Raw genomic sequence first — 26,205 nt, 5'->3', positions numbered from 1 at the left:
TATTTTAAAAGCGGCGTTTATTTGGAACCTCCTTTTTTTTCTGCATGGGGTTTTATTCTTACACACACACACACACACACACACACATACACAAAAAAAAGTAATTAAGAAAAATGGTTACAAAGAGACAGGGACCTCCACATACACACATCGTTGTCAACAGAAGCCATTCAATCAAGGGAGGGGAGTGAGTGTGTGTGTGTGAGGGGGGTCACCGCGGACCCACAAAACTTGCTGTGTAAAAAAAAGAAGGGAGAGGGAGGGAGGGAAAAAAAAAATTTCCAGGCTGATGGGACTTCAGGAGAGGCCGAGAGGCTCCCTTGCCTTTTGCTTTTCAATCGGGAGGGAGGGGATTTTTTAAAAAAGCTCCCTCTGGAAGGCAGACACAGCCCAAAGTGACCGGAGACTTTTGGGGGTGGGGGGAGTTAGAGAGAAACGTCCATTGACAGCCCCCCCCCCAGCTCAATTTGGTGCATGTGGCCTCCAGACACATCCGTGGATTTCATCAAACGATCGTCGAGGGGTTTAAAGCAGAGGACTCAAAAACAAATCCTATTTGGCAAGAAGAAGTCAAAAGGGACGCTAATGCTGTCCTTCCTCCCGACCATAAGCCACAGCCTCTCTGGCCCTTGCCGGCCTGGACCTGACCCCATTCAGCCAGGAGATTTCCCCCCCTCCCCCAAAGTTTCTTGGTCTCTCTCTCTCTCTCTGAAGGGGAAGGAGGAGCTCCGAAAAGAGAGAGCAGGAGTTCAGAAAAAGCAGGCTCAGCTACTGAAAGACACCTGTCAATCAGCCCAGAGGAAGATGGCGGAGTCACACACAGACGACAAGGGTACACACCTTTCCTGCTTTAAATTTCATCTCTCTTCCCCCCCTCCCCCAAAAAGTCCAATTCCTGGCTCTGTATTGGTGAGGAACGGGGGAAAAAAAAAAGTAGAAAAAAAAAAAGGGGGGGATTCTTCAGTTCTGGGGAGGGGGCGGTGGGGGAGCCGGCGGCATGCCGAACGGTGGCAAGGCCGGTACCCCCACCCCCATCATGGTGACAAAATTAGAAGGGTCCATGGGAGGCGGAGGAGGGGGAGGCGCGTACATCATGCCCGCGGAGCCAGGCGGGGGGGGGCGGGGGAGGAGGCGGGGCCCCGGGGGGCAGCGGAGGCTGGACCCCGGGTGGCAAAGGCACCATGGAGGGGCTGCCTTGCATCTGAGGGGCCCCCGTAGAAGTTGCCGCCCCCGCCCCCTGCTGCTGCTGCCATGGAGGGAGGCCCCCGGTGCCAGCGCTCGTGGTGGTCGTCGTATCTAGAAGCGAACAAGAAAAGAGCCCCAGGTCAGCCCGGAGCTCAGATCCGGGGTGGGGGTTGAAGGGGGTGTCCCACGTCCCGCTAGGGAGGGAAATGGCTGACCCCTCCCTGTCCTGCGTTGCAAGAAAGGTTCATCTGTTGAACCGTCCTGAAAAGATTTCCCCAGGCCTCCCAGGAGTGTGGACCCCCCCACCCCGCCACCAGGCCCATGACCAAAGCACCAGACTCGCCCTGCCTGGGGGGGGGCAACCACTCGTCTTTGGGAAGCTGCCCTGGGGCCCCCGAGAAAGGCACCCCCTGGGAGACCCGATGGATTTCTGCAGGCATGAGATGGCTCTAATCAAGGGGAGCGGGCGAGGGGGACCCCTACCCCCGGAGAGGCAGGGGGTGGGGGGGCAGGCCTGACCCAGGGCAGGGGGGGGACGGGGACCCCGCGGAGGGGGAGACGGACGGAGGGAAGCCAAAATTCAAAGAAGTGCTCTTACTCACTTTGCTGCCATGGCAAGGGAGTACTGCTGCTGGGAGGCGGGGGTGGTGGCTGCTGCTGTTGCTGCTGCTGCTGCCATGGGGGGAGAGGACCAGAGGGAGGCGGGGGAGGCTGGCCACTGGGCGGAGGGGGTGGAGGGGGCATCATACCCATCGGAGGCAGCATCATACCTGCAAGTGGGGAGGGGGGGCAGAGAGCCCGTTGAGCCCAGAAGACGGGAACCACCCCCTCCCGTCGCCGGCTTCCTTCCCCCCTCCCTTGCCTTGCCCCGCAACGCCACCACTCACCTTTTCCTTGGAGGCGATAGGCCCCAGAGCCCACTGGCGCATTGCCCAGGTACTGATCTTAAGGGAAGGAAAGACCGCAGCCTTAGCAACAGCGGGAAGAAAAAGCAGCCCCCCCCCGCTTTTCCCAGGACTGAGCTAGCCAGGCTTCCAACGAGGGACCTCCCCTCAAATTAAACAAAGGGGGCGGCCCTCTCCTGCTCAGGAGGCCAGGCCCCGGCTCTTCGCTCGGGGGGTTTCCGGCTCGTACTCACCCATGTGGTGGGGGCCAGGGGGCCCGTGGGGATGTGGTCCCTGGTTCATGGGGGGGTTGTGAGGCTGCATCCAAGGCGGGGGGCCACTGGGGTTGTGCTGCATGGGGTGACCCCCGTGTCCTCCCATGCTCGACATGTGGTGAGGGAAATTGTGGGGGCCGCTTGGGCCTGTGGGACCCCCACTGCTGCTGCTGGCACTGCTCCCGCTCCCCCCATGCATGTTATGGAAGGGCCTGCTTTCCGAAGGGCCGGAGTTCATCCAGGGTGGGCGGTTCTAGGAGGAGAAAGGAAGGTCAGGCTAACCATCAGAGAGCGAGGAGAGCCACTTGGTTCCGTCACACAATTAGGACCTCCCCTCCAAGTGGTGTCTGCAGCCGAACAAAAGACGCAACTGCCCCTCATCGTGTCTGTCTTTTGGGACGCACGCTGTGGAAAAGCCGCCTCCCCAACGGGAAATGTGCACCAGGTGGGTTTTTCTGATGATGGGAAGATTTCGGATACTCACAGGCGGCGGTTGGCTGTTTCCCGGCCCTGATGGTCTTGGGCCGCTGGGCAGGGGAGGGTTCGACGGTCCGGAAGAGGATCCCACGGAAGCTGGCACCGGAGCTTCTCCCAGTTCAGCCATGAGAGACAAATATTCCTTGTCCATGCGGGCTTTGTCTTGCGCCGACTGGGGATCGCCAGGCCTGTCCAGGGAAAACCATGCTTTAGGTCACACGCACACATGACCCGGGAGAAAGAGATGCTGTCCAGATACGATTAGAGAAGGGAGGCAGGAGCCCCCAGAAACTTAGGAAGGATCTGTCATGGTTGGATCACTACGAAACCCCTGCTCACAACCAGACAGCAGCAATAGAGGGAAGGAAGCCACTAGGATGCGGGGGAGGGGGGAGTGTAATCGGGGAGCGCAAAGGAACAATTCCAGTACTCCAAAATCATCGGCTGGGAAAGTCCAAGGCGGAGAGACAGTTCCCCAAAAGTGAAAGAGTGTAGCGATTGGTTAGATGAATGGACAAGTGGGAGGACCAGAGGAAAAGGGAAATGTTTTCCTATGCTGTTTGCACGTGAAACTGTCAGAATTGGCTTTTCTACTTCTGTAGCCCTTTGGAATCTTCCAGTAAAGTTATTACTCTTGGTAAAAAAGATGTCCCTTTACTAGTTTAGCCAATGGGATGGTTTGTTGTGGTCCGCCAGCAACCTGCGGAGCTGGCAGAGGAACATGGGCCAGTCCTGGAGTCTGGGGAGGGCCCGGATGAGGGCTCTGTGTCGGAGGCAGAGATGGGGCCAGGGCCATCTGGGAGTGATGCACGGACTCTGGAGCCTCCAGAGTCAGATATCAGAGAGGCAGAGGAACAGGAACAGGAGAAGCCTGTTCCTAGTGCGCGCAGAGTTGCCAGAAGGCAGGAACAGTGAAACTAAAGGGACGACTCGGGAGTAAGGCCAGGAGATGATTGGCCCCTCCCATAAGGCTTAAAAGAGGAGCAAAGGCACTGGGGCCTTCGCAGGAAAGCAATGTTGTTAATTCTGTTCCCAGTCAGCATCTTTGTTTGATTCTGGACTCCGTGGGGCTTTGCCAAGTAGGTTCTTTGGCAGCGTGTCAAGGGAGATAAAGGTTGGTGATTATCCCGAAGGACTTTTTGCAACTAATTGGGACTCAGCTGTGAATGAACGTAATTCACAGCTGTTGCAATAAAAGAGATTTTTGGGACTACTTGTGCGTTTTAATGATTCAGGAAGCCTAGGTCACATGGTTGACAGGACCAGCTCTAATGGATCAGGTGGTTAAAAGGAGCAGCCGGCAATCTGTACCTTCAGAATTGCCACGTTCTATTAATGTAGCCTTTAACAATAAAGTGCTCCGGTAGTTGTGCTTCAGAGGCTTACCGGGCAAATTTGCAGTCTGATGCTATGTGTCCGGCTCCTCCGCATTTGGTGCACACGGTGGTATTTGTGATGCTGCGAGTCTCCGTATTTTGCCATGGACGTAGAATCCTTTGGACAAGAAGAGAAGAGAATCAGGACAGGGATAAAGGAGAAAGGGCTCTTTCCTCCAGCATCTCCTTCAGGCGGTCCCAAACCTTACCTGTTGTCATCTTCACGCAACGTCCCATTGAGACGGGCCAGTTCCCGCAGCTGCATCTTGCGCAGGTCGTTCTGATCCTCGGGGGTCTCGATGCCTTGCTTCAGAATATTCCTGATCTGGGAGAGACAAAAGGCCTGAAATGTTGTTTCTGCTTTCCTTGAGCACCAATTGGCCTCACCGGTCTTCTCAACAGCACCGGGGGTTGCCAGAGCTAGGACACATTTCCGGAACAGGACCGAGCAGCCATCAAGAGTTTTCCTTTGAGGAAATGCAGCTGTGCATTCCAGGTCAGAAAGGTTGCTCACCATCCAAGAGTTCTGTCACCCAACCTTTCGCTGCTCCCCTCCCAATTTGAAAGGGGATGGCTCAAGAACCTATCTAAGAGTAAGCCAATCGTGTCTTGCCCTCTGTTTGGCAAAGCAGCCAAATAATTTGACAGGCGTTCCAGGCAAAGCCCTCATTTTTGCCACCTTTTCTGCCAAACCAGAGACCCTCTTCAGAGCAACTTTCCCTTGGAAAAAAGACTGTGGTGTTTCTCTGTGTCATATATGTATGTGGGTACCTGCATAATGGTTATCGTTTGAGAGCTGAATGCAATGAAATTTCATTTTAATGTATGCCGATTAGTCTATATATTTAAAGGGACAATAGAGTTATATTCCATTCTGTTCTACTCTAGTCTTCTGGAAGATCATACAAGGGACTGACATTGGATCAGGCTTAGGAAGAAAAGCCCTGGCAAATAGATGGGGAAGAAATGGAGGTAGTGACAGATTTTATTTTCCTGGGCTCCAAGATCACCACAGATGGGGACTGCAGCCAAGAAATTAAAAGACCCTTGCTCCTGGGGAGGAAAGCCATGGCAAATCTGGACAGCATACTATAAAAAGCAGAGACATCACCCTGTCAACAAAAGTGTGTATAGTCAAGGCGATGGTTTTCCCAGTTGCAATGGATGGCTGTGAAAGTTGGACCATAAGGAAGGCTGAGAAGGCCAAAGAATGGAGGCCTTTGAACTCTGGTGCTGGAGAAGACTCCCACGAGTCCCTTGGACTGCAAGGCCATCCAACCGGTCAGTCCTAGAGGAGATCAACCCTGGCTGCTCTCTAGAAGGCCAGATCCTGAAGAGGAAACTCAAATCCTTTGGCCACCTAAGGAGAAGGAAGGACTCCCTGGAGAAGAGCCCAATGCTGGGAACGATGGAGGGCAAAAGGAGAAGAAGGGGACGGCAGAGAAGGAGGTGGCTAAATGGAGTCACTGAAGCAGTTGGCGTGAGCTTAAATGGACTCCAGGGGATGGTAGAGGACAGAAAGGCCTGGAGGAACATTGTCCATGGAGTCGCGATGGGTCAGACACGACTTGGCAACTACCAACAACAAAGGAAATTTTAATATAGAAAAAGGAACAAGGCAAGGTTGTCCCTTGTCTCCATTGTTGTTTATTTTGACACTGGAAATTTTACTGAGTAAAATACGTGGGACAGATACAATAAAGGGAATTAAAATTAGACAGCATGAGTATAAATTACGAGCATTTGCGGATGACCTGGCTGTTACCTTAGCCCAACCAGCACAATCGATTACAGCCTTGACGGATATAATTAACCCATATGGACAGGTTATCTGGTTTTAAAATAAATACAGCTAAAACAAAGATAATAGCTAAAAATATGACTAGAAGCCAAAAAGAAGAGATAGAAAGGGTAACAGGATTTGAGATAGTAAAAAAAGTTAAATATTTAGGGGTTTATATTATGACTACAAATATGAAACTATACCAGCACAATTATGAACCGTTGTGGCAAAAAATACAGAATGAGATGGAAAATTGGAAAAAATTACAATTGTCTTTGCTGGGAAGGATAGCGGCAGTAAAAATGAATGTCTTACCAAGGTTTTTATTTCTTTTTCAAATGATACCTATACTTAAAAAAGATGAAAATTTGAAGGAATGGCAGAAGGGCATAAATAAGTTTGTGTGGGCAGGGAAGAAACTGAGAGTAAATCAAAAGATAATACAAGATACACGAGAAAGAGGAGGTCTTAAAATGCCCAATTTAAGATTGTATTATGAAGCCGCTGCCCTCTCAGCAGTTACTGATTGGATAAACTTAAGAAAGTAGATAAGACTTTTAAAAGTCATATATTAAGGAATGCTTTATTGCGTGTCTGGAAGAAATATCAATACAAATTAAACGATAAGTTACCAATATGGACAGTACCCAGACACGCGATAGAGAATATAAATGTGGAGCAGAAACAAGATAAGATTACATATAAGGAACTCCTTTATAAAGAAGGAGTTAGATTACAACTAAAATCTATGGAACAATTAAGAGAAGAAGGAATAATTAGAACTTGGTTTCAGTATGGACAGCTGCAGGCCAGATGGAGAGAAGATCAGAAAATTGGTATTTTGCAACAGGATGAGAATTTGATAAAACAAATAAGAGACAAAAGTCAAATGCACATAAAAAGGTTGTATAATGTATTAGTGGAAATAGATTCAGAAACAGAGCTAGTCAAGGACTGTATGATAAAATGGGCACAAAATATAGGAGAACCAATAATGATGGAAACATGGGAAAAGATATGGGTTAGAAATGTAAGATTTACACAAGCCCAAAATTTAAGAGAGAACTTTTATAAAATGTTTTATAGATGGCATTTAGATCCAAAAAAACTAGCCTGTATGTATCCAAATTTACAACCTAAATGTTGGCGATGTGAGTGTGAAGATGCTACGTATTTTCATATATGGTGGACATGTAAAAAAATTAAGGCTTTTTGGATAAAAATATGGTGGATTATTCAAAATATTTTAAAGAAAAAGATCAAATTTACACCACAGTTTTTTTTTGTTGGGAATAGTTACGGATTGTACTGTGACAGAGACTAAGTTGGTTTTAAACTTAATAACAGCAGCCAGGTTACTGGTGGCACAGCATTGGAAGAAAGAAGATCCACCTACTATTGAGGAATGGACACTAAAAGTTGTGCATTTGGCAGAGATGGCGAAAATCTCATCATATCTTAAAGATCGAAAGGTATATATCGGAATGGAGAAGATGGATTAATTATATTCAGAACAAGTATCAGACTAAGAAGTTTCATATAGCTTATTTTTAATCTTTAGTTTATGTTTATAGTGTTTTGAGTTATAAGGCGTTAAAGACCTAGAAAGAATTTGAAGTCAACAATTTGTTAGCATATTTTAATTTTATGTTTGTGAGTGCTATACCCTGTGCTTGTTCTGGGAAGTCTAGGGAGGGGGGTGGGGGGGGAGGGGGCAAGGGTGGGTGGGGGGGCAAGGGGGGTGGGATGGGGTGAGGGTGGAAGAAAATGTATCTTTTATAAAACTTTTTAATAAAAAAACAAAAACAAAAAAACAAAAAACAAAGGAAGAGAAGCATGTTTCATTGGGAGGATCCTTGGCACCTTCTCCGTTACTGCTCGTACACTAGTTTCTGTGGCAACCTTGGATTCTTCCTTTTGATGGACTTTGCGTGAGAACATCAGCAGAACATTCAGGCACTGAAGGCATCCAGTCTAATCGTATAACTATCCTGTGGGATGAACGTAGGTATACTTCCTGATATACTTAGGTGAAGCACCCTCTGGAGATGGCTATGAACATTGTCTGAGCAGCCTCTCCCAGCCTAGTGTGCCTCAGGTTTTGGGACGGCGACTCCTGGACGCTTTACTGGCTGAGAAGTGTACAATCCCGACACAACTGCAGGGAGATCATTCAGTTCCACAAGGCCAAGCCCATGGACATTACTTAAACTTCTAGCTACAAGGTAAACGAATGCATTTCAGAAATAAATACGGATAGTCCTCCACTTACGACTGTTCGTTCAGCAAGTGTGCAGAATTATGATGGTGCCAAACGAAGGGATTTAGGGATTTCTGCCTAATGTTACAGCCGTTGCAGCATCCCCGGCACCATGGAAACAAAATTTGGGAATTTGGCCAACGATTGTAACATCCCAATTATTTCATGTTTGCTTTCTCTCACTGCTTCATTCTATAAATAATGCATCGCCAAAGCTGTATTTATCCTCTGGTTACAATTTTTTGGGGGGGCACTTTGGATATAGCAGTGGTGGCTAACCTTTTTTTCCTTGGGTGCCAAAAGTGCGCGCACGTGATAGTGCACATATGCATGCCCACACCCATAATGCAATGCCCTCCCACAAGCCCCGTGTTTCCCTGTCCCCTGTGCACCCCCTACCCGAGTTCCGTTTTGGGCCTAGCAGGCCTCCCCTGGAGACTGGAAACGAACTGTTTCCCGACTTCCGGTAAGCCTGTTTTTTTGCCCTCCCCAGGCTCCAGAGGCTTTTTTGGAGCCTCTGGGAAGGCAAAAATGACCACCCCTGGCCCTCCAGAGGCTGGAAACTGCCTGTTTTCGGACTTCCGGGAGGCCTGTTTTTCACCCTCTCAGAGCCTCCGTGCGAACCCTGTACTTACCTGGTATCCAAAACGTGGATTCCTGGGAGGGGAGGCGTGGGCAGGGCCAGCTGAAAATCAGCCGGCCGGCGCGCAAACATGCACGGTGGGGCTGACCTAGGGCAACGGCTCGCGTGCCCGCAGACATGGCTCCGCGTGCCACCTGTGCCATAGGTTCGCTATCACGGGTATATAGCATGGTGATATTTCTGCCTTGCTCCTGAGTGTAGGGCTACATATCTTTTTAGTCGAAGTCTAAGAGGCCCAGGTGGCCTACCTGTTCCACAGCCTTCTTCACATTCTCCATCGTATTGGCAGTGACCAAAGCATGCAGTGGCTCATCTTCACCAGGTAACATCTGGCCATCTTTCCGTCCAACCTTTCCTTCTTTCACGGATCCTTTACCCCTGATCATGATCTTGGCATTACACTCTTTTTCAATGTTTTTCAGTGTGTTACCCCTGAAAATGGAAGCATTGAGAGATTACATCAGGCAGCCCATGCTGGACAACCTGGTTAACAGAGAAAAGCGTTTCCACCAGTGACAGCCTCCAATCTGGGAAATGAGATAAAAGTTCTCACCAGAAATATACACCTAAGACTTCATTATATAAAGGAATAGCAATAGCACTTAGACTTATATTCCGCATCACAGGGCTTTATAGCCCTCTCTAAGCGGTTTACAGAGTCAGCCTCTTGCCCCCAACAATCTGGGTCCTCATTTTACCGACCTCAGAAGGATGGAAGGCTGAGTCGACCTTGAGCCTGGTGAGAATTGAACTCCTGGCGGTTGGCAGAATTAGCCTGCATTTTAACCACTGTGCCACCAGGGAATGATACAATGGGTTGTAGATGAGCCTCCCCTTAGATTAAAATAACTGAAGAACATAAAAGCTATGTCAGGAAAATATAGTTTCCGTATTTCATCTAAAATCAAAGAGCATGTTTGCCCCATTAGAGAAGTGGGTAAAGCACTGCCACCATCATTCTTATGCATCTGCCTATTCTGTCATTGCCACCCCATCCGTCTACCCACCCATCATCCTTGAAGCATTTCCATACCTGGGTCCAATCAGAAGCCCAACAAAGTTAATCTCAGGATATTCATCCTGCGGAATCATCACTTTATCGCTCACTCGAGTTGCTGGAGGTCTGGAAAGAACAGAGAAGAAACATTTGCACACTGTTACCTCCCCCATAAAACAAGGCTGCACTGACTCAAAGTGTTTTCTGCGTTCGACAAACTTAAGAGAACTTTTACCTAATAAACACAGGGCAAAATTAGCCAACAAGGTTGTCAGCTGCAACTTTTCAGGAAATGGCTGTAGGGACTTCGAAGTTTTGACCAGATCTTCCTCAAAAATAATACAAATAATACAGGTAGTCCTTGACTTACAAGTTTGTTTAGTGACCGTTCTAAGTTACAACGGCATTTGTACAGATAAGACACCATTATCTGCCCAGCAGTAAAGGACCACAAAGTCACTTCAGGATTAAAAGCAACCTAAATGCCACGTATTCCCACTGTTCCTGCTTCACCCTTTAAAGTCCTGGGGGGGGGGGGGTCAGTTCAGTGGGCCCCATGTTCTAAGATGCAGCAGGTGGTGGTGGTGGTGGTAAGGTGGTGTGCAAGCCTGTCAGATCGCCACGTTAGCTGAGGTTAGGGGGACACCCAAACAGCCCTTTAGCCTCTATTTCATGGGTGTCAAACCCTCCGTGTCACATTGCCATCCTGGGACATTTCACAATGTATTTTCCCCTTCGCGGAGCTGGGGTGGGCGTGGCCTGCACATGACACATCCAGCTGCCAGTTTTGACACCCCTGTTCTATTTGAAGCCCCCCCCCCTGCCCGTGCAGATCAAGGAATCCGCCTTTTGACGTACTTGTAATCAGCCGGCGGCTTGAAGTCTGGATTGAGAGCTACCATCTCCGTTATCAGATTGTGCCTCTCTTCTTCGAGCTTCTTCCGCGTGCGGAATTCCCGGGTGTTCAAGCGCTTCCCCTCGCTATTGTAAATGGGTTCAGGGGAAGGAGACCTGCGGGGGAACAACATCCAGTGATTTCTCACGGGAGATAAAAATATTCAAGGCCACTTATTAAGTACTGGCTCACCTCAACTCTAGTGCCACTCAGAAAAAAATAATTAAAATTAAAAGAGACCACAGGAAAAGGAAGGTGTAAATTTTCAAATCCATTAATGTGACATGGACAAGGCAGTTAGTGGCAAACCACTGCCAGAAGGAAAAATCTGGGTGGGGGTGGGTGGGGGGTTTACTGGGGAGAAGGAAGGAAAACAGGGTCAGACCTAGCCATGACAACAGCTCTGCCATGAGTGTGCCTATTAAAAAAGGGGAGGGGGCAGGGAAGATGGAGAAAGTTGATTCACACAGAGAACAAACTTTCCAACTTCATTATTCCACGGAGCCATACATTAGAAAGAACCCTGCCGCAGGAGATAAATCAATGAAGAATTATTCAGGTTAACTTTTGGACTTTTTTTTTGTTTTTTGTTTTGTTTTAAACATCAGGAAGTAACAAGACAGGTTAGGCTTCTATCGAATTCTTGCTGGCAAATATAGATTAAGCCTATTCAACTGGCACCAACGTGAAAAGGGTTAATGTTTCTGTGCTGGCCTTTACCTTCTGCTGCTGCATCCAGACCAAATGAAGCTGTTTATTGTGTTTAAGAGTCAGAAAATGCTTAAGGTACAAATGGAGCAAATGTACCCTTTTCTCATGCCACCTTCTGGGCCTTTAAAACCACTAGAGACAGACCTGCTTTCTCCATGAGGTTCAGGTACCCAGAGAGCAGAGATTTTAACAAAGAAAAACGTTGCAGTTAAAAAATCAAATTAATTTTACCACAGCTGGGCTTATGGTTTATTTATTATTTTTAAACCACACCTCTAGAATTCTGGTTAAGATTATGGATCTTTTCTCCCCCACACCCCGAAACATATTGCAATAAAAATTTAGAATCAGCTGCAAGAAGGGAAGAGATGTTGGTCATGTTATGTTAAAAAAATATATATACATCCTTCAAATAATGAGAATCTAAACCCTGTGATTTTAGTTAAACAATCTCTCTTTTCTAGCTGGTTAAATGATTGATTACAGCCAGTTGATCCCCATGTCTTCTCAGCCTGAAGTGAATCATCAACACAAGAATATGAAATAAAATTGTCAGGTTTGGTAAGGAGTGATCATGTCTAAATTACACTTCCGTTACTAGGACCCAAATTGGCCTAACCAACCCAAAAGGCGAACATTGTCTCTCATCCGCAATTGCTAGCCAGTTTTTTTAAAAAAACTCATTCACTAATTTAATAGATAATTTTAAGACACATGCAGACATGAAATAAATTGATTAAACCTTATGAGTTTCAAGCTTATTATATACCTAATAGTTTCACATTTCCAATAATAACAGCTGCCCTTTTGCAAGTATATAAAACAATTCATTTTTAATAAATGAAGAGGTATCAAATCTTTTAACCAGTATGGTCTCATCCAAGGAAACATTATTCAACCAACATCTTATATATATATATATATATATATGAGTAACAATAACCCCTTTTTTGCATTAACCTTTTCATTCACCTGTTAAATTAAAACCAACCACCCCATTTCATTCTTATAAACATAAAAAGAACATCAATCTAGTCCCACCATGAAGTTCACCTATTATGTTTAAATCTAAACCCCATTATTATGATTTAAAAAGCAAGCCAAAAAGGCATTTCGCAGCTCTTTGTAACAGGCAATATACGTATCTCAAGAGCTAGCATTGAAAACTCTCTTGCAAGGCATCCAAAAGTTTTAGCAGCCTCACTTTTATTTATACTTCCAAATTGCCATTTCAGATGGGCTAAATTTAAGGAAAAGCTTTCTTCCATATTCCCATTTTTAACAGTAAGTACTGGCTTGCAAGTCGTGTAATGTGGCTAAAACACAACTCCCAGCTTACACCTTCTGACAAATTAATTTTTATGAGCTAATTTTCTTTTAAATCAAACCATGTGCATGTTATTTATTAAGGGATTACCCTTGATCCCAACAAGGCCACAGGTGCCCAATTCTGTGCACTTGTACGTACATAGTGCCCAGACCACAAGATACTGGCCACTGCTATGTAGTAGCTGTTACCAAAGAAACTGGTTAGTGCACACCCTTCAGCCACCACTGCAAAATACTGCAAAATCAGCGGTCAGAAAAAGTTCCCAGACTGCTCTGAGTCAGCGACTGGGCTGAGAATTCCTCAGCGTGAACCTGTGAGAAAGACCTCTGGACTCTGCCAGGACCAGCACTGCACATGTTAAAATGAGTTGGCCACCATGCATTTCCCCCCACTCCCACCCCCACCCTCAAGTCAGGTTAAGCATGACAGCCTACACAGGCTTATCAACAACCCCACATCAAAGATGAAATCTGATCTCTTTCTGGTCTGGTTTGACATATTCCCTACCAGTCAGATCTTGGCTACCATCTGTCAAGTCAGATCACTGAAGGTATTTCATTAGGAAGGAACTTCATTGAATTGACATTATGATGCCACCAAAAATTCATTGAAAAAGGTAAAAAGTGTTACTGTCAGCTGGTTAAAACTGTTTTCCCAACCTGTCCTCAGGGTTAGGGGGGATGCCCAGGTCTCCTGTGCGCAGTTTACGAGTCAGGTCTTCTATCTGCAGTTGCACTGGAAGAAACCAGGTTAGGAAAGAAAAAAGGATGGAAAAAAAGACAATGTTACCAAAAAACATCTGAAATCTCAACATCAAAGCATGAAGAACTGGAGAATTTGCAAGGGATGACTGATAACATCAACATAAGAATGAGGAGACCTTACAATGGTTATGTCAGCCAAATAAGTTTACCAGGAATCCAGAAACGGCCCTTTTTATTTCTAAGCAAGTCTTAAAAAAGCAATTATTCGTCAGAAAGCAAGACATTCATGTCAAGATTTTTTTAAAAAAGGAAGTTTTTGATTGAGTCTGACACTGAAAAATAACCATCTGAACTTGCTGTAACTTGCTGACAGATTTTCATAGGAATTAAAATATCATTAATTCTTACTCTTTTACATCAGATCAGCCTCAAGTGTCTTATGCATATTATAATTATAGTTCATACTGGAATCATGTTTTTGGGGATTATGGTTTACAGGTCTTGTTTCTCTTAACTCATAAATACTAAATGCTGGTAGCTTATGGTTGATTAAATCTTATGCCTGTATCAACTAAACACTGAAATACACAATTATGCAAAATCTTAACATGCTTTCTTTCACTTGCTGGTTATCCAATTCTGCATAGAGACAACGGACACCTAAAGGCAGGACTAATAAATGTCAAGTATTTAGTTACCCCCTTTTTTTTTTTTAGATCCGTAATATAACATTCTCATCAGAGTGCAAGACAACTAATATGACCTCAACTAATGAAGGGTATCAAGACAGAGCCACAGTCCTTAAACTCTTTGATGGAAAGTGGCTTTTGGTCAGGGCCCACTGGCATTTCCCCGTGGATTTAATTTGGAGACCACAAGTTAAAGCACCACAAAGCAAAGGTACACCCATTGTCACAGGTGCAGAAGTACATGGAAGAGGAAATTAACCATGTCTTGAAAAATCAATTCACCGGGGATAATGCCATCATCTATACAGTACCTACTTCTCTAGCGTGTGACTTGTGTTTTATGTTTTTGCCGAAAACTGGGGTTTACTTCTGGCTTTTAGCAAAAATGGCCTACAGCAAATCATCAGTTTGCTTTACAGAGGTGGCAGTCAGGTTTACAAGGAAGTACAAGGTCGGTCATAAAAATGGGTCCGGTCACACGGTGACCTGTTTTACGACAGTCACAACTTATGACTGTAACGGGCAGGCTCCATTACGGTTGTAAGTCAAGGAGTATCTGCAATTTGTGGCAAACGATGGGTGGTTTTAAGTTCAGAAGAAAACATTTTCCACTTCAGGCACACCTGTACCAAGGTCCCTTTTCTACAGGGATAAAAACCTGGGAAAATGCCACTGGTTCTTAGAAAAGTTCTTTCAGTATGTCACTAACTTGTGGGCATATTTGAAATGGCTTTTATGAAATGGGGGGGAAGGGGATACAGCCAATCAGAAAGTACCCATTTACCAGGCAGGAAGCTAGCAAGGCTGATCTCTACTACTCTTCCACTATCCCAGGACTTTAAACCAGGGGTCTCCAACCCTCAGTACGTAGCCCAATACTGGGCTGAATTGGGCTGCAAAACCAGCAGGCAAGTGTGTGAAGCTCCATGGGTGCAAGCAGTGGGCGTAAGCATTAACCCAAATATTGGGGGTTGATGTTTTTAAACTCTTTGCTTCTCTCTGGGCAGAGGAGCAGATTTAAAAAAAGAAGTGGGCTCGGTGGCCTATGTGGGGCCCAACGACATTGTTCAAAGTAAAAACTCAGACTTGGGGCAAATCTTTCCTGCACAAACTTTTTAATTTAATTTTTTTTTAAGTTCAATGAGGCAGGGCAGAAAGCCTAGTAGGCATCAAAGAATCCGTTTCCAAAACTACATTAGAGATCCAGGAATCGAAGAGCAGAGCACTTGTAAGCTTTTAGGAGATTATATTAACTAACGCAACCGTGGTCTATCAACATTTTTCATTCTTTCCCTTTACTGGTTATTGTTTGCTTTTCATGATCTTTCGCTTATTTTCAAAACTAGCAGGATACCTTTCAAAACAGAAAGGATGGGCTATAAAGATGCAAAGCAAGAAAATTCATTAGTTTCTGATTTTCATAAAACAAAGCCTATACAGAAGGTATCTTTTTTTACTAATCAGAAAGTGTCTCTATAAAATCTCACAGCAAATGATTTTGAACTGAACTGTTATTCTAAATCAACTTTTATTTTCATGCTCAAACAGAAATACTGGCAGTAAAGGATGTGGATCTAGAATTACGTATTAATTTTTAGGAATGTGCACATTTTATCAAGCCAAAAAACCCTTTCATTTGTTGTTAAATGTAAGAGTAAGTGCAACTATACTGCAGAGACAAGGGGTAAGATCAAGCATTATTATTTATTGGAAGGCAGAAAAGATATTTTAGTTAATTTGTCTTAAGGTGAAGAAGGCTCAGAATACACTGAAGTGAAAACAGAATTCATTTCCAAGAATCAAACTGTAGAGCCTAAAATTCAGAGGCCAAGCATTCCAGTTTCAGAACCTGTAAAAGTGCTTGGCTCTTTTTCAGATTCTGTTACAAGATACAAGTGGTTTTGTTTCCTTTGATCCATTATATTTTAAGAAAACAGAAAACTCCAAAAACCTTGCATTTTGTACTATTTCTAAATGTTTATAATCTCAAACATTTTAAACTCTTTCTTTCAGAAGAGTCTGGGATTTTTCACAACTAACTGCTCTCTCTTTAGTGGAATTTGCACTATTAAACATAGGTGATATTTCATATCTGCTATTAATAGTGCCAAACGATAAATTATCCACTTGTACGCAGTTTCATGTATCAGGAGCCTCTTACAGATATGCCCCTGAATTCTTGTGGATGTGCATGAACCTTTGCTTGGTAGGGATAGTGACAGCCACACCTCACCCTCCCATTAATTATCTTTATTGACTGAACTGGGGACTGGAAAGCACATCTTGAACACTCCAGTAAACGAAGGGTGGCACTCCTATCTCCGCACAGACTGAGAATTCTGATCCAATTCTATCCATTCACACACTGAATTGAATTTTACAAAAAATGTTAGAAATTTACATTTTTAAATCCAATGACTCAAACACCAGAGAATGCTTGACTATTCATTTGAATAAACTAAGTTTACTGAATCAGTATCATTTATTTTCTGCAGAATTAGTTTACACTGTGCATCTTCATTAAGCTGAATAGTGTTGAGCCCATTGAAATAAGCGAAGTCAACTTCAGAAATGTAAAGAAAACGGCCCCTTTTCAACTGCAGTGTAGAAAGAAATATTGATTTTTCAAACCAGCATTAAATGACACGTTTTTCATTGTCTTGATGCAGAAACTCGGGGATCATGATGACAGTCTGATAACGGATTTCTGAGCAGCCTTCAGTAGTGCTATGGATAGCTGATTATTTTATTTCAAAATTCTCAGTGAATTTATGCAAAAGAAAGGAGTTTTAAAATTGCTGTGCAACCCCAAATGCAACGAATAAGAGTTTAAACAGCTGTAAGTTATGAAAAACCTGTTTTATATAAACGCAAGGATTGCATATAGTAATCAACATTAGAAAACCCTAGCTGATTTCAGGCCCAGCATTGATCGACATTGACATATACATATCACATTTCCTAACACAAAATAAAAATAATGTTCATTCCTTTGTACAATACAATGACAGTTACCACTCCCAGTTCCACAATTAACAACAGACCCAACGTAATTCCCATTGAACCAAGCAGTATTCCTTTCCCAGAAACTAAGTACATTTGACTTCAGAGCTCCAAGCTAACCTAACAGAGCCCACTCTCAAGTATTTGAGGATGTCAAAAAATAACAAAAAACACAAAACAAGTTAGAAGACTTTCCTCTCATTGGTCTTCACTCTGGATACTCAATTTTAGATTTGAAAAATTAGCATCAGCACACAAGAGAAAATGAAAGGCAACCATGGTTAGATTAGTCTGCGAAAGAGGTACTTGCTTTCAAACAAAAACAGCTTGAAAAGGGACTCTTAAAAGTGTTCTCCGCTAGCAAGGAGTCTGTGAAGAGAACAAGAGACCCTGCCATTAAGTTTGCCAATCAAGTGAATGTCAGCAAGTTTTAATCCCGTCATCTCGACCGACTGTGCCACTTCTACCTCCATGCCTGTGGAGGACACTGGTTCAATTAAACAGGACAGGGAGCTGGGATGGAGCACAAGTCACTCTTAAAGTGAAGACAGGTTTGTTTATTTAAATAAGGAAGACAAGGCTGCCATAACCTGAGTTCTCAAAAACACACATTGAAAATGCCTCAGACAAACACAGATTAACTAGAAATGGCTTCTGGGTTGGTACTGATAAGAAGAACAAAAACTAGAACAAGCATTTACCTATGTAAGCTCTTTCCTGTTCACGGGTGAGCCCAGGAGGGATGACTGTGGGCATGCCGGGGATGATGGTCTTCTGCTCCATGGTGTCTTGATTCCACCGGCTCCTCTTCCTCTTTTTGTTAGGGTAATCTACAAACAAAATGTTATTTATAGGACCAGGTATCCCATGGCAGTGTGCTAGGGTCGGAAATATAGCTAACTTAGGGCCCAGCATAAAGTGCACTTTTCATATTTCACTATGAACACATTTCTTGCACCAAATCCTTATAAGCAAGCTCTGACTGGGAATATGGGCAACAGACTGTCTTACAACCAAGAAAGCATTTTGTTTTAGTTCTCCAAAATTGGGATTTTTCCTCCTTTAGACATATATGTCCAGCACAAATCTTTTTGCAGCATTTGATAAAAATTCAGATGTGTGTAAAGTGAATAAATCTTACTGTTGGAAAAGCAAAGCAAGAATCGGGTACAAAACGTAAAAATTAAGCCATCTCGTTTTGCCTATACATCTTAAACATTTCCAAGTTTGAGAAATACCATCTTTAATGATTTAACGGTGGTATATTATTGAAAACAAAAATTATTCTTTTTTTATACTATATCTTCATAAATGTTTTCCCCTCAGTTATCCCTGTCTAATGTGAACGTTGATAGAATTGTATTTTATTTTGAAGACTGTTAGTAAAATTCAAACAATAAAGACTAAGGTAATTAACAGTTAAAAGAAAACTATTATAATCATGTTAGTGCTGTCATGTAAAATTATTCAAAGTAATCAGTTATGACATCATAATCATCTCTTTGGATACAAGGAAGCACTAGATAGTTCCATACAATTCCTTATATACAAGTAATAAACACATGAAGATATAAAGTTGGCAAAAAAGAGTTTATGATATATATGCAAAAGATTTTATCACAGGAAATGTTAACTTGGAGACTAAATTAACCTTCCTGGATTTGCTCATCACAAATTGTATGGGTTGCACCAGAGGGAAAAAAAACTAGTGTTATACATGACTAAACTTGACATGCACTATTGCAAATGGGTCATCACTGGCCTGCCTGCGAGTATAAACGTCTGTTTAAGTGTAATTCAACTGTGTGCATAGACTACACTGTATTTTTTCATCAGATTTTAAATACTTTTATAGTTCAATATTGTACACCACTCATGGTGCCTCCCCAAGGAAGATGAGACTTTTCAAAATTTGATAAATGGCAATATTTCCAAATCCTAGAACGCAGTTCCAGATACCTATAAAGTGAGCATATTTTAGTAAAGGTTCATGTTTACAGAAGAAATGGAAATTCATATAACTAGCATATCTGTAAAGACAGGGCACGTGTTTTACACACTGGCTGATTATAGAAAAAAGGAAAAGGGGGGGGGGGGGAAGTCTGGCTAGCGCAGTGGTTCTCAACCTTGGCAGCGTGAAGATGTGTGGACTTCAACTCCCAGAATTCCTCAGGCACCATGCTGGCTAGGGAACGCTGGGAGTTGTAGTCCACCCATCAAACATGTTGGGGGGTGCGCGCGCTGGGAGCTGTAGTTCACTCATCTTCAAACATGCTGGGGGAAGCTGGGAGTTGTAGTCCACCCACCTTCAAGCATGCTGGCTGGGAGATGCTGGGAGTTGTAGACCATCCATCAAACATGTTGGAGGGCACTGGGGGTTGTAGTCCACCCATCTTTAAGCATGCTGGGGGACGGTGGGAACTGTAGTCCATCCATCTTTAAGCATGCTGGGAGATGGTGGGAGTTGTAGTCCACCCATCTTCAAACATGTGGGGGACGCTGAGAGTTGTGGTCTACCCATCTTTAAGCCTGCTGGCTGGGGGACGCTAGGAGTTGTAGTCCACCCATCTTCAAGCATATTGGGGGGACACTGGGAGTTGTAGTCCACCCATATTTAAGCATGCTGGCTGGGGAATGCTGCGAGTTGAAGTCCAGGCGCCTTAAAAGCAGCCAAGGTTGAGAAACACTGGGCTAGTGTTATCTGATTTATAGGATGCATGAAAAACAAACAGGAAAGGCCTTCCAATTCACTTTTTTTAGCCCGCATCGAAGTCCCAAATCCGCCCTCAGCTGCTATCCAAAAAAAAATATGAAGGAAAATAAAGGAAAACAAAGGAGGGTCGGCGCTTGCCGTGCGCTACCACTAGGCCTACCGACCGTCGTAGATTAGAACGAGAAAGGGGATCAGGGCCCCCCACCCCCACCCCACGTTTACCGCCTCAGAGCGCGACCACCGCCCTACTTGCCTGAATTGCCGGCCCCGGCCTGGCCGCCCTCGTCCTGCTGGAGAAGGTGGAGGTGCTGGGGCGGCGGCTGCGGCTCGAGGCCCATCGGCTGCTGGGGCGGCGGGGGCGAAGGGAAGCGGTACTGGCCGTACTGGGCCGGCTGAGGCTGCTGGGCCTGAGGGGGCGGCGGAGGCGGCGGCTGAGGCTGCTGCGGGGGCGGTTGGGGCTGCTGAGGCGGCGGTGGCGGCGGAGGAGGAGGCGGCGGCGGCGGCAACGCGGCGAAGGGAAACCCGGCGGCCGCCATGAGGCTCGGGATGGCCGGCTGAGGCTGGGCCTGCGCGGGGCCTGGAGGAGGCGGCGGAGGCGGCGGGCCTTGCATCACTAATCCGGGAGGAGGAAGCGGATAGCCGGTCTTGCCCGGCGGCGGGGGCGGATGGAGTTTCCCCAGCGGCGTCGCGTTAGCCCCGGTCGCCATAGGCGGAGAGCCGAGACGGAGGGGCGCGATGGCGTCGGCGGCTTCGCGAACCTTCCACGCCACCGCTTTCCCTCACAAAGGCGGCCGGCGCCGATTGGTCCCCCCGCTAATCCCTCACGCCCCTGCTCGGCCTCCTGTTGGCTGGGTGTTACGTCGCGCCCTAGGCGTCGTACGGTGATTGGAGGAGAGTCGTCCCGCCGGGAAGAGATTGGCGCGGAGGAGCGATAGAGGCGGGTGAAAAATTCATTGGAGGGAACCTTTGTCACCGAGATGGGAAGCGCGGCTTCGCCGTTGCGCATTGGCTCCGGGTCTCGGAGGGCGGGATGATTTAGGAACGGAGGCTAGAGGGTGGGCGGGCTCCAAGGTCCTGAACACGGGAATCTGATTTGTCAAACACCAGAGCTTACGCCCCCGGGGACCTTTGCTTTCTCCTGGAGGACGCTTTGCTGCACACGGCCTTGCGAGAAATATGACGTTAGGCTTGCTCCTATTGGCCGGAGGATTAGAAAGGAGAGCGGGGTGTGTATATGTGTGGCAAGTGCAAGACCTTTGATTGGCTCGAATTCTAAGAGCTCAGGTTTGTGATTGGTGAGGCGTCAAGACCTCCTGCCTCTCCCCTTTTGGCAACTGACGCGAAGAGGGCGACAGAATTTATGGTAGCAGCAAGGGATTCTGGGAAATGATGTCAAATGCCATGCTTAGTTAAAAAGCGAACTAACCCAGTTTCCTTGTCTGGGTGTGACACAAAATATCAAATTAAACATTGGCTGGCTAGTTTATAGCCCAGTCTCTTATCTGAATACCACTTCATTCTACCAATAAAGCTACTGGACCTCAACTCCCAGAATTCCCTATCCAAGCTCTGCTGGGGTGGGGAATTCTGGGAGTTGAAGTCCAGCCATCTTCCAGTTAAAAAGCTTGACAAACCCTGCTGTAGAATATAATATAACACCTACATACATGATTTTTCAAATAGAATTTGCCTCCTAATAAATCCCAGCAGGTCTATGTATTTTTCCTGGCAAGTAGATTGTTTTGGCCTTTTTCCGAGATTTTTTTAAAAAATTCCCTTTATAACCTGCTGAGAAAGCTTGGTCTAAAACCCCTTTTGTAAAAATTAGAATCAGGAATATGGACTGGAATACAGAGTAGTCCCCCAATCCAGCCCTCAGCAAGTATAAAAGATAAGCACTAAGGTGTAACTGCACCTATTTGGAACAGGGATTGGCTTATTCCAGTGGTGAAATCCAAATTTTTTTACTACAGGTTCTGTGGGCGTGGCTTCGTGGGTGTGGCAGGGGAAGGATACTGCAAAATTCCCATTCCCTCCCCACTCCTAGGGGAAGGATATTGCAAAATCTCCATTCCCATCCCACTCTGGGGCCAGCCAGATGTGATATTTGCCGGTCTCCAAATTACTCAAAATTTCCGCTACCGGTTCTCCAGAACCTGTCAGAACCTGCTGGATTTCACCCCTGGCTTATTCTTTATATAGATGAAAAATAAAAAAAAAGATCTAAATTATAGATTATCAAGTTATATGCCGTATCTTTGCATCAATTGGGTAAAGTTGCTGATGTTGTATACAAAAATGATTTCGATCCAGATCTGTTATGCTTTAGCCCCAGACTTTGATACTCATCTTGTAAAAATTAAGGTTTTCAAGAGCAAAGTCAATGTGGAAGCCAAATTCACTTAACAACCGTGTTACTATAACAAGAACTGCAGTGATTCACTTAACAGCTGTGGCAAGGCCATCAAATGGGGCAAAAAACTCACTTAACAAGTGTCTCGCTTAGTAACAGAAAATTTGGGCTCAGTTGTGGTCGAAAGTCGCGGACTACCTGTATATATATCCAAAACAGAAGAAAATTCCTTGCATTTCCACGAGTTAATGATCCCAAATCTCCATCTGCAAGAATCCTCTACTTTTTATTTTAATTTTTTTTTTAAAAACAAAAATCAAAGCCATTCCACCGGGGAGTAAAATATTACAATTTAATATCCTTCTCTATGTTAAATAGCTATATTTTCTTCTCTCTTTTGTTTTCAAGTTTCGATTTTCTCAGGACAACGACATTCCAGCTTTAGCAGTTATAAAACACAAGGAGAAAAAAGGAAAAATAAAAAAAGATGAGCAGCATTCTGGGAAGGAAAAGCCATAGCATCGGAGTTCGGGAGGATTGTGGTTACTACCTTAACAAGCCAAGATTGAGATTCTGACGTTCAAAGAGTTTGTTCTGGGCTTCGGGGGTTTGCAAAGAATAACCGTCACTTCCTAGTGACCTCAGATTCGATCAATGTTCCTCAACTTTGGCAGCTGTAAAATGTGTGAACTTCAATTCCCAGAAATCCCTAGTCAGCCAGGCTGGCTGGCTACAGAATTCTGGGAGTTGAAGTCCACACATTTTTACAGCCACCACAGTTGAGAAACATTGAAAGATGTTTTGTCATAGAAATGTCAACCTGTTAGTTAAAAGTAGCCTTTTAAAATCTCCATTTGGGCTGCCTAAAGATACCTCTCTCTCAATTTGGCCAATTAATTCCTGGCACCCTCACATCTCCAAATTGCTCCCCCTGGGGCCTTCAAATCTTGTCTTTCCATGAACCAGCCCCATCCACCCACAATCATCATCTTCGTTTAACGACCCCATAATTCCTTGCAGGGTGGAGTCTGGGCAATTGAATGGAGTTGAGTGTTTACTGGCCGGATGCCTTTCCTGTCACCAATGCGGAGTTTTGTTCAGCAGATATACGTTCTCGTTGTGCCCAAAGAGAGAAATATCGGCCTCTACCTGGAGATTGAACTCACAGCCTCCCGATTGTGAGGCGAGAGCTCCACCTCTAGGCCACCGCACCACTCTCCCTACCCATCCACAATGCCCCCTGGTTATTCAAGCAGCTGGACCCATTTCATGGTCTGCAACTTGCACATCTATCTGGCTGGCTTTGAGGCCTGCACAACTGCAGACATCTGCACTTCTAACTGCTTCTTGGGGTAACCAAAGAGAATGCTGCTTTTCGCCTTTGAAGCTGGAGGATGGGGAGAGGATGGGGAGGCCTTGCCGCTATCTGAAGGAGGGGCAAAAGGGTTTCTTTCTTCTCCTAATTTATCCTGAAAACCATCTTTCTCCACCGAGAAGCCGGTGGCTGCATAATTCTCCTGGAAAAAAATAGCTTCAGAAACCAGCGGGCAAAGGTTCACCTAGGGAAAAGATTTCTCCAGGGAAAAAAATATATATTTTTCCTGTGTGCCACTTCCTCCCTGACGAGGAATCCTTCCCACAGCTGCTTTTTTTTTTTTTTTTTTTTAAAGAAGTGGGATGACACATTCAAGCATGGGCTACATCTAATATTTTGGAGGTTTGTTTTTTTTCTCTTTACAAACCAAGCATCACTTAACAGATGCATGCATTTAGTGTTTTGGTCCCAGATGTGAATAACTGATGATTGGGAACTGTGGTTTTATGGAAAGGTGGATCACAACTCTGACGTTTCGTAGAAGAGGAATGAGAAATCTCTCAACTTTGGGAGTAATTCTAAACTACGAGGCCCAGCAACCCAAACAGAAACAAAACAGAACTGGGAATGCTGGGAATTTGCATTAGAGATAAATCCTCACTTAACAACCAGTCGTTTTAACAACCATTTGAAGTGACGACAGCCACAGAACGAGTTGTGGAACGTTTGAAGTTAAGACAGCCATCAAGCTGAAGTTACGATGAATACCATGAATAAGTCACAAAACATCTCCGATCGTGCTGCTCCTCCCTATATGACACGTTAGCTTTATATTAGCCACATGGCATTTCATTTGCAAGTGATTTGGTGGGGTTTTTTTTGCCAGTTTCTGGCTTTTTTTTTTTTTGCTAATTTCTGGCAAAAATTACCCCTTCGAATGAATGGGTTTGCTTAATGATTGCAGTCGAACAGACTGGAAAATTACTTCTGGTCGTGTGGTTGTCTTAACCATACAATCAGAATGACTTGTGACCATAATTCCCGGCTCAATTACAGTTGTGAGTCAAGAACTACAATACCCAGAAGGCCACGCATTTTCAACCACGTGTTAATTCTGTACTTAAGACCCGCTAAACAACCAGTTTCCTCCCCCTGAGATTTTCCAGGTGGGTGGGACTAAAAGGCACCTGGCCACCAAGAATACGAGGAAAAGTTTCTCAGCACATCCAATGGTCCAGATGTTTGGAGATGCTCTTCCAGAATTCTGGATATAGTGGCTGGGGAATTCTGGGGGGTTGAAATCCATACACCTCAAGAGTGACCTTCAATTCCCAGAATTCTCAGCAACGGTTATGACGGTTAGGGAATTCTGGGAATTGAAGTCCACATCTTTGGAAATGGTACACTCACCCACATCTGGGTTCTTAAAATTGAATTGTTCTCCCCCGCCGTCCATAACTCGAAATAGGTGGGATCAATTCTTTTCTAGCAACGGCCTATCATCCTTTGCGAATTCTGGGAGTTGGCCTCTGCAGAACCATTGATCTGGTTTCCAAATTGGAATTGCTCGCCTAGCATCTCCTTTAGCCATTCAAAATAGTCATTAAAAAGAAAAACAAAACAAAACCAGAAAACCACAATTACTCTTACCTCCCGACACATAAACAACCGCACAGAGTCAAACGATCGCATTCATTCCTGTAACAGTCACCCTGTTTTGCTCGTCCTGGGCAGGACCCTACATTTCTCCAGTCGACTGGCCCCCAAATAAACAATTTCTCCCTCGTTCCCTATTCCGGAATAACAGCCCAGAACTTCAAAGTGCCCTGAAGACGTTAAAAGCTGAAGCTTAGGAAGGAAGCTGCCTTCTATACCCGTGGCAAACGATTGTCTTCACTCGGTCGGCCATGCCAAGACGCGGCGACCGCACGCCGTCACCGCGCACGACTCCTAAGCATTTTAAAAGAAGAGGAAAGAGGAGCTGGGAAGGGTGGGGAGAAAAAGGAAGAAGCATTCAAGCAGGCACAAGGTGTCAGCCGGGATCGGGTGCGAGTTTCTCCTGACTGACAAGCGGTTGAATTATTGCAGAATTATCTCAAGAAACACTGGCCCCCAAATATGGGGAGCCGTGCTCGCCAGGCACCAAGACGACCTCTGGAGGCCCAACCAGCAGTCAGTCCAGGATCCAGGGCCGTATGAGCCGTCCTCTGTCGACGCCCCACCTGGAGCATCTCCTATGCCGACACATTGGCTGACATCGGCAATTGGCTCTAGGAAGGATCTGTTGCACACTCGCGTGCGTGCCAGAGTGGCTGTCGGGAGGAAATTAGTAGCTACTTTCGTGACCCGTCAGGATGTAGAGGTTGCTGTGTGCCGTGGGATTGTCAGTTGGGGTACTCTCAAGGATGATGTCCCTGCAGAGAAAGGGGAGAAGTAAGATGGACGATAAGCAAGGAAAGCAGTTGTGAATCTAGGATTGTGTTTCTTAACCTTCCCAATTTTAAGACGGGTGGACTTCAACTCCCAGAATTCCCCAGCCAGCCTGCTTTAAGATGTCTGAATCCTACAATTCCCTGGCCAGAATACCTGAATATAGGTGGACTTTTAACTCC

The 26,205-nt window shown here is 45.3% G+C and overlaps 2 protein-coding genes across 2 annotated transcripts in view; both read right to left on the bottom strand.

Moving 5' to 3' along the window:
- On the bottom strand, positions 1-20,695 carry SF1 (splicing factor 1). The gene is given in 14 exon segments (XM_070951412.1): positions 1-1,119; positions 1,121-1,296; positions 1,788-1,955; positions 2,073-2,129; positions 2,324-2,597; positions 2,829-3,009; positions 4,208-4,315; positions 4,407-4,522; positions 9,132-9,315; positions 9,917-10,006; positions 10,739-10,891; positions 13,476-13,551; positions 17,914-18,042; positions 20,179-20,695. Coding segments are annotated over 14 exon segments (2,325 nt in total). The 5' UTR covers positions 20,633-20,695; the 3' UTR covers positions 1-960.
- A 3,989-nt stretch (positions 20,696-24,684) lies between these two features.
- MAP4K2 (mitogen-activated protein kinase kinase kinase kinase 2) overlaps positions 24,685-26,205 on the bottom strand; it is a 64,242-nt gene continuing 62,721 nt past the window's right edge. Inside the window, 1 exon segment of the mRNA XM_070951576.1 lies at positions 24,685-26,007. Within this exon segment, the coding sequence (XP_070807677.1) occupies positions 25,920-26,007 (88 nt within the window). The 3' untranslated portion in view covers positions 24,685-25,919.

Source organism: Pituophis catenifer, unplaced genomic scaffold (assembly GCF_029215685.1).
Source record: "Pituophis catenifer annectens isolate HBS135680 unplaced genomic scaffold, rPitCat1.0.hap2 SCAF_10, whole genome shotgun sequence".
Taxonomy (NCBI): domain Eukaryota; kingdom Metazoa; phylum Chordata; class Lepidosauria; order Squamata; family Colubridae; genus Pituophis; species Pituophis catenifer.
Note: the sequence above shows the minus strand (reverse complement) of the source record. Positions and strands in the feature narration are given on the sequence as shown.